This window comes from Macrobrachium rosenbergii, chromosome 45 (assembly GCF_040412425.1).
Source record: "Macrobrachium rosenbergii isolate ZJJX-2024 chromosome 45, ASM4041242v1, whole genome shotgun sequence".
Lineage (NCBI taxonomy): Eukaryota > Metazoa > Arthropoda > Malacostraca > Decapoda > Palaemonidae > Macrobrachium > Macrobrachium rosenbergii.
The window spans coordinates 33,839,049-33,852,978 of record NC_089785.1 but is presented as its reverse complement, the minus strand read 5'-3'; the positions used below and the strand labels follow the sequence as shown (position 1 = coordinate 33,852,978).

At 44.1% G+C, this 13,930-nt stretch overlaps 1 protein-coding gene across 9 annotated transcripts in view; it reads left to right on the top strand.

Moving 5' to 3' along the window:
- Cc2d2a (Coiled-coil and C2 domain containing 2A) overlaps positions 1–3,791 on the top strand; it is a 102,808-nt gene extending 99,017 nt beyond the window's left edge. For all 9 annotated transcript variants that reach the window (XR_010850527.1, XR_010850526.1, XM_067089029.1 and 6 more), the window contains 2 exons: positions 2,776–2,905; positions 3,558–3,791. Coding sequence is in view for 7 of the 9 variants with exons in the window: in XM_067089029.1 (XP_066945130.1) it covers positions 2,776–2,905; positions 3,558–3,746 (319 nt within the window). In the remaining 2 variants the exon portion in view is untranslated. The remainder of the gene's footprint in view (positions 1–2,775; positions 2,906–3,557) is intronic.
- Positions 3,792–13,930: the final 10,139 nt, after the last annotated feature.

Here is a 13,930-nt window from a genome sequence, read left to right as displayed (position 1 = left end):
GAGCTGAAAGCAGCTCAGCTTGGCCTTTCAGAATTTTACGCACCTAGTCTGCAACAAGACAGTCATGGTGCGCATGGACAGTATCACGGCTTGGCTTACATCCGCAAACAAGGTGGTACCCATAGCTTCTCTCTCTCTCTGGCAAGCCACAAGGGAATTACTGTTGTGGGCAGACTAAGTTTGAGTTACACTTATCAGTTGGTTTATCCAGGGAAAGGTGAATGTGGTGACGGATGAGCTTAGCCATCAAAAGCAGGTCCTTCCCACCGAGTGGACCCTGGATCTCCTGGTATGTCTAGACCTGTGAAAGGTGTGGGGCAAGCCAATGATAGACCTGTTTGCCACCTCCAGGAACCATAGTCTTCCTTCTATTTTGCTCGCCAGCCCCAGATCCTCTTTCATGGTCCACGGACTCCATGCTACAGGACTGGTTGACTCAGGACCTTTACTCCTTCCCACCCTTCAGCATGATCAGCGAGGTATTGAGCAAGTTCGAGACGCACCACAGTGCAACCATGACCCTCATTGTCCTGTTTTGGCCTCTGAGGGAATGGTTCTCGGACCTCCTGTGTCTGTTGGTGGCCTACCCAAGGCTGCTGCCTTAAAAATTATCGCTACTCAGACAACCCAACTTCAGAAGACACCACCAAGGGTTGTCTGCTCTCGCTCTGACAGGCTTCAGACTGTCCATAAGCTTGTCAGAGTGAAGGGTTTTCCAAGGGAAGTTTCAGAGGCTATTGCAAAGTGCAGAAGAAAGTGTTCTAGCCTCGTCTTCCGACAGTGGTGCCACAACCACAATGTCTCATATTCTGAGACCATTTTAATTCAAATCACAGATTTTCTCTTTTTTCTGAGGAATACCAAGATGTTGTCTTCCACTAGCATTAAAGGCTATTGGGCAATGCTTAGCTCCGCCTTCAAACATAGAGGCCTAGATCTCTCATCGACTCTGACATTAAATACCTGTTAAAGTCATTTGTTATGATGAAACAGAAAAGGGACAACACTTTAGTTTCATGGAATCTGGATGTTGTCCTAAAATGGTTGATGAACTCATCTTTGCCTTAGCTACAGCTAAGTGCATCAGCAAAATACAAGCTATTGACAAAAGAGTGGGCTTTTCTCAAGGGAATGCCAGTGCTCCTTCACCTTAGTCTTTCTGGCCAAGAATGAGGACCTGCCCAAGCCCTGGCCTCATTCATTCACTGTGAAGAACTTGATGGAAATTATTGGTCATGAGGAGGAAGAAAGAGTAGTGTCTGGTCATAGCATTGAGATACTGCCTGAATAGGACAGAAAAGACCAGGGGCCCATCTAGTAATCTTTGGTGTTCAGTAAGGAACCTATCTCCTCCTCTATCAAAGAACGCCTTGTTGTTCTTCTTAAGAGATTTAATTAGAGAAGCACATTCCCAGATCCAGGAGGACATATTACAGCACTACACTTTAAAGGGAGAGCGCATGATATCAGAGCATTGTCTACTTCCTTGGCTTTCAGACATAACATGTCCTTAGACAATATGTCCCTGACCTCCATTATCCAGTCTACCTACTGGAGGTGTAGGTCCATTTTTGCTTCTCACCACTTGAAGAATGTACAAACGGTTTTTAATGATTGCAGTACCTTGGGTCTGTTATCGATGGCTGGCATAGTATTAGGTGAAGAATCATAGGAAGCATTCTTTTTCTCCTACTATCTTTTTGTAGTGGTGTAGGTTTTTCGAGTTTTGGGGAGCCTGGGGTACAAGGTACCTGGAGTATCCACCAGTCTTAGTGGGTAGGTTGTGGTTTTTTAACAAGTTTTTCGGAGTAGGTGACAGCATTGTCTGGTTTTTTAATGTTGGTACTGCTCCCAGGGCAAGGGCACCTTACTGGATGATTTGTCAGCCTTCAGGCAGATCCTCCACTGCAAAGCTCCCACTTAAGTAGTGGCAACACATGGCTCAACAGCCACGCCACTATGGGTTAAGATGAGCACCAACCAGATTCAGTATTCACCTGCAGTAGCTCTCTTGCCAGGTAAGGAAACAAACACTGCATTCAGTGCTGGCAAATTTTCTGTTTCAAAGTCATTACCATGCCTTAATGTTTTGGAGTAGACCATTTCCTTACATCCCACCTCCATATATTTGGAATTCAGCTATGTAATTACTTGGTAAGTTACTTATATGAAAATGACATTTTCATAATAAAATTAAGTTTTATATATACTTACAAGTAATTACAGAATTAGAGCCTGCCCTTCTCCCCTCTTATGGACATGAGGGTACAAACAAATTGGAAAATGACAGCCAGGTTGTTCCTGTTCCTCTGGTAGTGGCTGGGGCTGTCACCTACATGAAAACAAAAAAACTGCTACCACTAAGTTCAGAAATGTTGCTGTGCAAGGTAGATACGTTAGCTATGTAATTACTTGGTAAGTATGTACAGTATATATAAAACTTAATTTTATTATGAAAATGTCATTTTTGATAATACCAAAGTAAAACTATCGCCCTTAGTTGATACTGTACAGACAAGAGGGAAATCAAGTTTGGGTCCATAGACTAAATTCCTTGCTTGTGACATTTAACAACCCAGTTGAGAATTTTTTGAACTTTGTGTTTTTGGTAAGAAAGTGAAATTGTTGAATGTTATTGTAATTGAACTTTTGATTCCATTTTAAAATTATAATTGATGGTAGAGTAGTAATGGGGAAAAATGGTACAGTATAGTGCATTATTCAGGAATTCTTCATAGGATTACTCTTCAAACTGTTAATATTTTTTTCCATCAGAACCTCTTGGAACAGACATGCTATAAAGGCTCTGCGCAAATTGATATCCGGTTTAGATGATGCTCGAGCTGCTGGAAAGTCTGCTGCACCTGATATCTCACAGTTAACGTCAATAATGACGTCTCATAAGGTAGGTGCCAGACATCATGACGTCATTTTCCAGTGTGATTCTATTTTATGACGACAAAAGTTTTCTTAGTATAGATAGGGGATGTGTATGAATAGGGTTTTGTTAAAGATCATCAGAAATATTACCAGTTTTAGGAAGAAGAAAAGAAAGCTTAAGAATGAAACTATCACAAATCAGAGTACAGTTTTTAAAATAAAAAGGGAAAATCTGCCATAAAAATGTGTTAATGATGATGATCAAATACAGTAGTGGTTCTTGGTAATGTACTACATTTCAGCATATGTATTATATCTTGTTTCCCTGCAGATTTGCTCATTGAATATTTTGACTTTGTGAAATTAACAGCTACGTTCCAACATTGTAATACATTGCAACCAAAAGGTAGCTGCAAAAGAATATGGGTTATGTAATTTGCTAATCTCTCTCTTTTGCAATTTTGGCTGGGGTGTTGGTTTTACGATTATGTATCCTGTTACCATAATTTTAAAAGTTGATACTTGTTATTTTAGAATTACTGTATCACCTCACTATAGACTTTGTTTTGAAACCATAGGTTTTACTCTTCTTTTGACGCATAAATTTATACTGTCTTTCGTTGACCTCAAAAACACGTCTTTTAATTTTTTTGTATCTGCTTTTCCGTTCATTTCAGGTGTGTGGTGTGTGCATACACCAGGGATATAGCAACATGGCAAATGTGGTAGAAGCTGTGCACAGCACTGGAGTTCATTTGACACAAGCACCAAGCGTTGAGTTTGCCTTGGCTGTCTGCGTGAAATCGTATCCGGCTTACGTCATCTCTGTTTGGGTTTACGTTGCTTCCCTTGTGAAGAGATTATAGTTCTTGCCTTTTATTTCTTTCATAAAAATAAACTTATTTATGTTATTGTGTTTGATTGTGTACACAATACTCAGAGGACCTGTTTCACTGAAAGATTTCAGAGTAAAACTTCAAGGTAATACAACAGAAGGCATAATCTAGTTAATGTTGTCTTAGGTTACACTTTTTTTCTATAAAATAAATTGTTCTTGTGTTCTGTCTATACCAAACTTTAATATTAGTTCTTCTTTTTCAGAGATGCATGTAGGTAAACTGTCCTTGCATGTCTTTGCTGGTGCCAGCAAAATAAGTGCTTATTAACACGGGGCTAGGTACAGGAAGGACAGATAGGGAAGAGAGGAAAGTGAAGCACCACTTTGTGGCGGGTCAATAGGCCTTAGAAGCGTTACAGCATAGTTGTTACTTTGTGGAAATAAAAATACCCCTTCAGTGGACAGAGCAAAAATGTGCATCATGAATATGGGGACTGATGAAGAAAAAGGAGATTCTGAAGAGTAGTGACTGTAGAGTGTTAAGATTCATGGCCAGACTGCAGAGTGAAGATCATGCAATGAATGAGGAAGTTGCAGAGAGATGCCATGTCCAGTGGCTGGGAAACCAACCAAGATCTTAGTGACTGAAGCGCTTTGGACATGTGTAATAACGAGAAGGGGTGAGGAACAGTTAGTTAGAAAAGTATTTGATATGGTATGGTAAGAAGGCCATGTAGCTCATGGGTACAGAGCATAAAAGATGAACCAGGCCAGGTAGTAGTTCTGGCAGAAAGTGAAAAAGACAGAATAGTGGAGGAAACCTGTTTCACATCTAATACAATAAGAGAAAAGCTGACATGAAAATGTTATTGATGATGATTTCATTGGAACATCCATTGAGTGCAAAAGCATATATAGTATTGCCACAGATGGAAGACAATGCTTGTGTATCTCTCAGAGTGCTGAATGCATCTACTTATGAGGGACAAGAGACAAATTCTTTCCAGAGTAGCAGTTGCAATACCTCACTTAATGATGGTGGGAGGTTTGTTAAAGGTGAGGTGCATGACAGGCAAACTAAGAAAGACTCGGAAAGGCAGAATGGAGAGACACTTGAGGATGATGGAATGTTGATGGATTTCAGTTAATATTTCGGCATGCCGCTGACTAAAGAGATTGTTACCATGAGAGATTTCAGAAGGATCTATCAGTAGAAGAGGGACATTGGTCACCATGAGAGGTTTTAGAAGGCTCTATCAATAAAAGAGGGACATTGGTCACCATTAGAGGTTTCAGAAGGACCTATAATAGAAGAGGACATTGGTCACCATTGAGAGGTTTCAGAAGGACCTATAATATAAGAGGACATAACCTTATTCACCATGAGAGGTTTTCAGAAGGACCTATAATAGAAGAGGACATTGGTCACCATTAGAGGTTTCAGAAGGACCTATAATAGAAGAGGACATTAGTCACCATGAGAGGTTCAGAAGGACCTATAATAGAAGAGGACATTGGTCACCATTAGAGGTTTCAGAAGGACCTATAATAGAAGAGGACATTGGTCACAATGAGAGGTGTTAGAAGGATCTGTCAAGAGAAGAGGGACATTGGTCACCATGAGAGGTTTCAGAAGGATCTGTCAATAGAAGAGGACATTGGTCACCATTTGAGGTTTCAGAAGGATCCATCAATAGAAGAGGACATCGGTCACCATGAGAGGTTTTAGGATCTGTTGATAGAAAAGGGATATTGGTCAATGTGAGAGGTTTCAGAAGGATCTGTCGGTAGGAGAGGGACATTGGTCACCATGAGATGTTTCAGAAGGATCTATCAATAGAAGAGGGATATTGGTCTCCATAAGAGGTTTCAAAAGGATCTATCAATAGAAAAGTGATATTTGTCACCTGGATCGGTTTCAGAAGGATCTACCAGTAGGAGAGGGGACATTGGTCACCTTGAAGGTTTCAGAAAGATTTATCAATAGAAGAGGGAGATTCACATGCTGTTCCAGTTAGGGCTGCTTAGAATAATGTAAGTGCCCATAGAATTCTTGGTATTAGCATGGGTACCAAGAAACTGAAAGATAAAGACAAGAGAGAATTTTCAAGTCCATTTTAGTGGTACACTATGCACCCCTCCTCCTAATTCACTGGGTCATGCATGTATGTTGCTACTTTTGAATTATGACTTAATCTGCCAAGGGAGGAATTGAGTTTCTAATATTTATATAGAACTGAACCTTCCTCCAGTCACTCTTCCTGTGACATTTTAAAATTAGCTGGTAACTCGCAGAGAATTGTTGGACCAACATCATCGAAGTGTTTACAAATTATATTAAATGAAGTCAATGACTACTCTCACGGGGGTCAAAAGATCCAGGAAGTTAACAATCTTTGTGTCCCGCCTTAGATCGTAGCCAAAATTTTCCCATTCCCAAAATTCTTCTCAAAGAATATTCCTGTAGAAGAGGTGAATTCAATTTCTTGATCATGATGCCATTCATGAAGATCACATGAAGGTGTTTAAAGGTGGTTCAGAGCCAGAGAATGGTGTGGGATGTGCTTTGATCGATAAGGATGAATCATATGTAGGTAAGTTACGTGATTGTGTCTTTGTATTTACGAGAGTTGACGGCATTAGTTTAGGCTTTGGAATTCATTCTGAATACCTGTGGTGAAGGGGAAATGCTATGTCATATACTGTGTCTTAAGAGTGTATTAGATTTTCTGAGAGTTTTCAATAGTTAAAGCCCTTTAGTCCAGAAATTTTTCAACAGTTGCTCTTTTACATTTATTTTTTGGCCTGAAAATACATTTCTACTATGTTTCTTCATATGTGGGAATTTGAAATGATGAAGTAGCAGACAGGAAAGCAAAATAAGCAACTCTTAAATAGTGATCATATATTAAAAAGTGTCCCCTGCTCAGTATTATCTTAGTTATCTCTATGTGCACTCTTTACAACTTGTACCATCTGCATCCAACCGCAGCCCACCACAATATGTATATGGATATATGCAGTTAATAAAAAGCCTTCGGCATGGTTTGTAACTCTGTGTGGGCGGAAGAATGCGATGGTAAGACCCCAGCAAATTTTTTACACAAATTCTTCTGTTTTTTATTTAGAGATCACAGATGAAATCTAGTGGTTTCGTTAACTCTTAAAGATGCAGAATAGTAAACTCATTTCACCCCTGGTATACAGAGAAGCTCTGGCCAATGCAAGCAGTTTCAGCACTGCTCACAGGTAAGAGAGAATTAGTGTTACTTTTTTTATATGTACATTTTATATATAGTATACTCACAATTTTTTTTTTTGTACATGCAACTTACCCGTCAGATATATACTTAGCTATAGTCTCCGACGTTCCCGACAGAAATTCAAATTTCGCGCACACGCGACAGGTAGGTCAGGTGATCTACCATACCCGCTTGCTGGGTGGCGGGAATAGGAACCATTCCCGTTTTCATGTCAGATTTTCTCTGTCGCTGGTTCCGGCAACATCTGTTGTTGGTTCCTTCTGCTTTGATTTTCATTTTTCGCTTGCTGAGGATTATTTTGGACTGACCTTTGGTGACGTATTGGATCTTTGGCTTGGCATACGCTTTTGTGGACTGTTTTTGATTTCGGCTTTGGTATTTTCTTAAAGAATGTCTGATCAGAGTGTTGCACCGGTGTTTCGTGTGTGTGTGAGGTCTGATTGTAAGGTGAGACTACCGAAAGCTTCGGTAGATCCTCATTCTGTGTGTTCGAGGTGTAGGGAGAATGAATGCTCTTTTGAGAACACGTGTGTTGAATGTGAGAATCTCACTGAACTGGAATGGAAGGCGTTAAACTCTTATGAAGCAAGTTGAGAAGGACAGAGTTAGGAAGGCTTCTTCTAGAAGCTCTAGTAGGTCTCTTTCCAAGGAGGTAGATTTAGAACCTAACACTCTTCCAGATTCTCCTGTCACTCCAGTTGTTTCAGCTCCTTCTCCCTTCGTCGAACCTGTGGATTCGTCGTCGGAGATGGCTGCTATGAAGGCTACGATCCGCAAGATGCAGTTGCAGATGCGCTATGGAGGAAAAGAAAGTGAGAAGTGATAGTGATTTGTGTAGTGTCCCCAGTGTAGTGGAGGGGCGTCTGACCGGCTCGCATCGCTCCTAGGCCTAGACCTCTTCCAAACTCCCAGACCCAGTGGAGGAGGAATGTCGACAGCCGCAAAGGGGATGAAGAGCGCCCCAACGGTCAGGCGTCCCTTGGCAGCGCCTGTTGACGCGTCCCAGGCTGCCTTAGATCGCCGAGAAAAGGGATCTTAAAGAAGTGTTTCTCATCTTCTGCTTCTTCTTCTCCTAAACGTGGTTGGAGTTCGGCTGAGGAGTCGCGCCCTTTGAAGAGGACTTGGAAGGCTCTAGAGGAGACTCCTTGGACTCCTAGCCCTGAGCGCTTCCTGAAGGCTCTCCTGTTTCGAAGAAGAGAACTCAAAGATCTTCCTCCTCTTCTCCTAGTGTTCAGGAGTCCACCAAGCAGATCCTGGTAGGCCTCCAGGCTCAACTCGCTGCTCTTGCTGGCTCTTTATCAAAGAGCTCCTCTTGTCGGAAGGATGCCTCTCTTCCGATCAAGTCCTCCAGAGACTTTCTTCTCCCAGCAAGTCGTCTTTTGTGAAGCGTTCTTCTCCTGTTAAGCGCCCCTCCAGCAGCAGGCGCCTCTCCTTCCAGGCTCTCCTCTCCTGGTGGCGCTCTCTCCTTGCAGGCGCTCCTCTCCGTCCAGGCGCTCCTCTCCTTGTAGGCGCTCCTCTCCTGTTAGGCGCTCTTCTCCTGGTAGGCGCCTCTCCTGGTAGGCTCTCTCCTCGGGCTCCGTCTCCGAATAGCGCCTCTCCACCCAGGCGCCGCGCCATCGTCGTCGTCGGTCTTCTCCTGTTGGAGATACTTTCTCCCAGTCAAACGCCCTGCTCGTTCGCCTCGTAGAAGTTCCTCTCCAGCCTCCCTTTTCGTCTGTTAGGCGCCCCTCCCAGCAAGGCTCCTCTTCAGTTCGAGCTGCTTCTTCTGTCAGGCGCCAGTCAGCTTGTGGCGCTTCTCTCCGGATCATCGTTCTCCAGCGGACAAAGGCTCCTCTCCTTCTAGGCGCTCTTCTTCTGACAAATGCCCTTCTACTTAGACGTTCTCCTCCTCCTTCTGGCCTGGAGGCGTTATCGGAGGACGAATCCCTAAGGATATCACAATTTCCGATTACAAGAGGTTGACAGCTTCTTCTAGTCCAGGAGTATGGAGATTCCCTCAAGCCTGCTTCTCCTCCTTCTCCTGGTTCAATGCTCGAGCACCAAGGCTTCAAATCTTCCTCTCTTGTTAAGATGCGTCCTACGATCTCCATGAAGAAAGCGCTTAAAGGTTTCGGAGAGTGGCTCTCTTCGAAGAAGGATGCAGGCAAGACTGTCTTCTCCTTGCCTCCCTCTAGGCTTTCGGGAAGAGCGGGAATGTGGTACGAGACTAGGGAGCCGATGGGGTTAGCTCTCCCCTCTTCTGCTGGCTCAGACTTTTCTTCGCTGGTGGATTCTTCCAGAAGACTCTCCCTTAATTCGGCCAAGGCTTCTTGGGGACTTTGTGAACTGGACCATTTCCTCAAGGGCCTTTTCCGCGTGCTGGAAGTGTTCAACTTCATGGACTGGTCTCTTGGGGCCTTAGCCAAGAGAAGTCTTGAAGAGGATTCAGTCAGTATGGAGGACCTCAGCAGTGTGTTGTCTTGCCTGGACAAAGCTGTGAAGGACGGCTCGATGGAGATCGCTTCCCTGTTCGGCACTGGCCTGCTTAAGAAGAGGTCAGTATTCAGTGCTTTCCTCTCCAAATCGGTCTCTCCTTCCCAGAGGTCTTCCCTCTTGTACGCTCCTCTATCTAGCCATCTTTTCCCACAAGAGACTGTGAAGGAAGTCTCTCGTTCTTTGTCTGAGAAGGCTTCTCAGGACCTGCTGGCTCAGTCGTCGAAGAGGATGAGACCTGCTGCTCCTATTGCTAAGAAGGAGAAGCCCCCTTTCAGGAGCCCTTTCGTGGATCCAGGTCTATTCAGGAGGCGTAGACCTGAGAAGATCCAGGCCTTCAGGACTCCCTTCCAGGAAGTCCAAGTGAAAATCAAGTCCTCCAGACTCCAGTAGGTGCCAGACTTCTAAAGTTCGCCAAGCCTGGGCACAGAAGGGGCGGACGATTGGTCCTCTCTGTTTTGAGGAAGGGTACCTCATTCCCTTCTTTCGAAACCTCCTTGACAACAACTCCGAGGAGTTATCGGCGAGATACAAGGATCCTGTGCGGAGGCAAGCCCTTCTCCTAGCCGTCGAACAAATGCTAGAAAAGTCTGCCATAGAACCGGTGCAAGATCTTCACTCCCGGGGTTTTACAACCGTCTTTTCTTGTGCCAAAATCCTCGGGAGGGTGGAGACCGGTCTTGGACGTGAGCTCCCTGAACTCTTTCGTCGTAAAGAAGAAGTTCTCTATGGAGACGACGTCTTCAGTTCTGTCGTCTCTTCGCAAGGAGATTGGATGGTATCCCTGGACCTTCAGGATGCTTACTTCCACGTTCCCATCCATCCCTCCTCCAGGAAGTTCCTAAGGTTCATGGTAGACGGCAGAACCTTTCAGTTCAGGGCTCTGTGCTTCGGACTCTCCACAGCTCCCCAAGTGTTCACGACCATTCTCAGGAATGTAGCTCACTGGTTGCACTTGGGGGTGAGGATTTCCTTGTATCTCGACGACTGGCTAATTCGGTCCAGTTCAAGAACCGTTGTCTGGAGGACCTTTTCGGACTTTAAACCTGGTCCAATCACTAGGACTTCTTGTAAACCTCGAGAAGTCTCAGATGATTCCTCAGCAGGAAATTGTCTACCTGGGGATTCGGATGGATTCTCGGGGTTTTTTGAGCGTTTCCCTCCCTGGAAAGAAGGGAACGCTGCCTTCAAAAGGTGACAGACTTTCTAGAGAAAGACAGTTGTTCAGCGAGGGAATGGATGAGTCTGCTGGGGACCATTTCCTCGCTGGAACAGTTCGTTTCTCTAGGAAGGCTTCACCTCAGACCTCTACAGTTCTTCCTGAAAGAATCTTGGGATCGAAGTCCCAAGACTTGTCTGATTCCTTCCACATATCATCTCAAGTAAAGGAACATCTCCGTTGGTGGTTAGACCCAAAGAAGCTGGGTCTAGGAATTCCTCTACAACCGCCGAGCCCTCGCCTAGTGTTGTTCTCAGGCGCGTCGGAGTCGGGTTGGGGAGCGACACTAGGCTCGGAAGAAGTGTCAGGCACCTGGGATACGGATCAGAGGGCCTGGCACATCAACATGAAAGAGCTGGTAGCCATTCATCTAGCTCTTGCCAGATTGAACTTCTGGTCAAGGGATCAGTAGTTCTAGTCAATTCCGACAACACCACAGCCCTGGCTTATATCAGGAAGCAAGGAGGGACACATTCCTTCTCCCCTGTACATTGCAGCAAGGAACCTTCTGTTGTGGGCAGGGGAGAGAAACATCGTTCTCCTCACCAGATTTGTTCAGGGAGAAAGGAATGTGAGAGCGGATCTGCTCAGCAGGAAAGACCAAGTTCTTCCCACGGAATGGTCCCTTCATCAGGAGGTTTGCGAAAGGCTGTGGTTCCTGTGGGGGAGACCTCATATAGACCTCTTCGCAACCCATTGGAACAAGAGGTTGGAGAACTACTGCTCACCAATCTCGGACCCCAGAGCAGTAGCTATAGACGGCCTTCTCCTAGATTGGGACGGTCTAGACGGCTACGCTTTTCCCCCGTTCAAGATAATAGGGGAAGTATTAAGGAAGTTCATTTCGTCAAAGGGCACCAAGCTCACCCTGATCGCTCCCTTTTGGCCATCCAGAGACTGGTTCACAGAGGTACTGGAATGGATGATAGACTTTCCCAGGTCGCTCCCTCTCAGGAGCGATCTTCTCAAACAGCCCCACTTCGACAGATATCACAAGAACCTTCCCGCTCTAAACCTAACTGCCTTCAGACTGTCGAAGGACTGGTTAGAGCGAAGGGATTTTCGCACAAGGCTGCGAGGGCTATCGCCAGAGCCAGAAGATCTTCTACCTTGCGCCTCTACCAGTCGAAGTGGGAAGTCTTTAGGAGATGGTGCCGATCTAAGAAAGTTTCCTCTTCCAGTACCTCTGTAATGGAGATTGCGGATTTCCTTCTATACCTAAGGGAGCAATGTAACCTGGCGGTTTCCACCATAAAGGGGTATAGGAGCATGCTGTCTTCAGTCTTTAGACACAGAGGTCTGAACATCTCGGATAATAAAGACCTTCACGACCTTATAAGGTCTTTTGAAACTTCTAAAAACAAGTCCCCTAGACCTCCCAGCTGGAATTTGGACGTGGTCCTAAAGTTCTTAATGTCAAACAAGTTTGAGCCTCCTCGATCTGCCTCTTTCAGGGATTTAACCAGAAATCGCTGTTTCTTTTTGCTCTTGCTTCTGCCAAAAGAGTGAGCGAATTACAAGCTTTGGAAGGTTCTGTAGGCTTTAAGAAGGACTCTGCAATCTGCTCCTTTCAGCCTCTCTTCTTAGCAAAGAATGAGAACCCTTCAAAACCTTGGCCTAGGAGTTTTGAGGTCAAAGGACTCTCCGATCTTTCAGGACAGGAGCTGGAACACACACTCTGTCCAGTAAGAAGTCTTAAACATTATTTGGAGAGAAAGAAACAGCTCAGAGGTAACACCGAAAGTCTTTGGTGCTCTGTCAAGGATCCTTCAAGATCAATTTCCAAGAATGCCCAGGCTTTCTTCATTAAGGATATTATCAAAGAGGCTCATCTTTCATGTAAAGACGAACATTTTCAGCTCCTAAGAGTTAATGCTCATGAGGTGAGAGCCATAGCTACTTCTCTAGCTTTCCACAAGTCTTGGTCCCTCCAGTCTATTGTGGACTCTACATACTGGAGATGTAACTCAGTGTTTGCTTCTCATTATTTGAGAGATGTTCGTGTGACATATGAGAAGTGCTTCTCTCTAGGAGCTTACGTATCCGCGAGTGGATTCGGTGCTGGGTCAAGGAGCTGAAGCTAATCCTATTTAATTTAGTGTTATTTTTAATTGTTTGTTGTGTTTTTATGGTCAGTTGAAAAGAGTGTTGAAGGTCTCTCTCTCTTTTTCATCTCGTATTACTAACAAGGTTAGGCTTGGTCAGGTGGTCGGTTTTGGTTGTTAGCTCCTTGTATTTTTTATTACCTAGCTCTGTCATGTAAGAGGATAGCCCCATTGATATGATTCAGGTAGAGGGCTCTGTCTTGTAAGTGGGTTAATCCCCATTGACACGATCCATAACAGGCTCTGTCATGTAAGTGGGTTTTTCCCCATTGATATGATCCAGAAGGGCTGTCAGTCTTAGGTCACTTCCTCGCTGAAGCTCTTGAGGCATGCAGACTCATAGACAGTATCCATGAAGTCTTCTGCCCAATCAGGTAAGAACCATGGTTTTTGTTTATTCCTACAACATATGTTGTTTTCCCGTTTTTAGTTCTTAGCTGTCTCTTGCCCTCCTCCAAGGGTGCCAATCAGCTAAGTATATATCTGACGGGTAAGTTGCATGTACAAAAATGATATTTTTATGATAAAATAAAGTTTTGTACATACTTACCCGGCAGATATATACGATAATGGCCCGCCCAGCCTCCCCTCAGGAGACAGGTGGAAGAGAAAATCTGACATGAAAACGGAATGGTTCCTATTCCCGCCACCCAGCGGCGGGTATGGTAGATCACCTGACCTACCTGTCGTGTGCCGTGAAATTTGAATTTCTGTCGGGAACGTCGGAGACTATAGCTAAGTATATATCTGCCGGGTAAGTATGTACAAAACTTTATTTTATCATAAAAATATCATTTTTGTAGTGAATCTTGCCTGACAGTGCAGTACTGAATACAGTACTATATTCAGTATACAGTAACCTATTTTATCTTTTCCTTTTCCATGCATTTTGATTTTCATACAATGAACAGTACTTTACAGTGTATTTTTGTTGTTGTTTATAAGCACATATACCATGAAATGACAATATTCAAGAAAGGTTACCAAATTGCTGTATTACATCCATAGATTTTTTCCCCCACTATCTGCAAACTTCCAATATCTACCAGGGCCTTTGATGCGTTAGTGTGGATAATTGATGGGATATTATGGTCAACCAGTTAGGACTGGGCATCCCCCACCTCATGCATAGCTAGCTTAAATTTCTGATGGT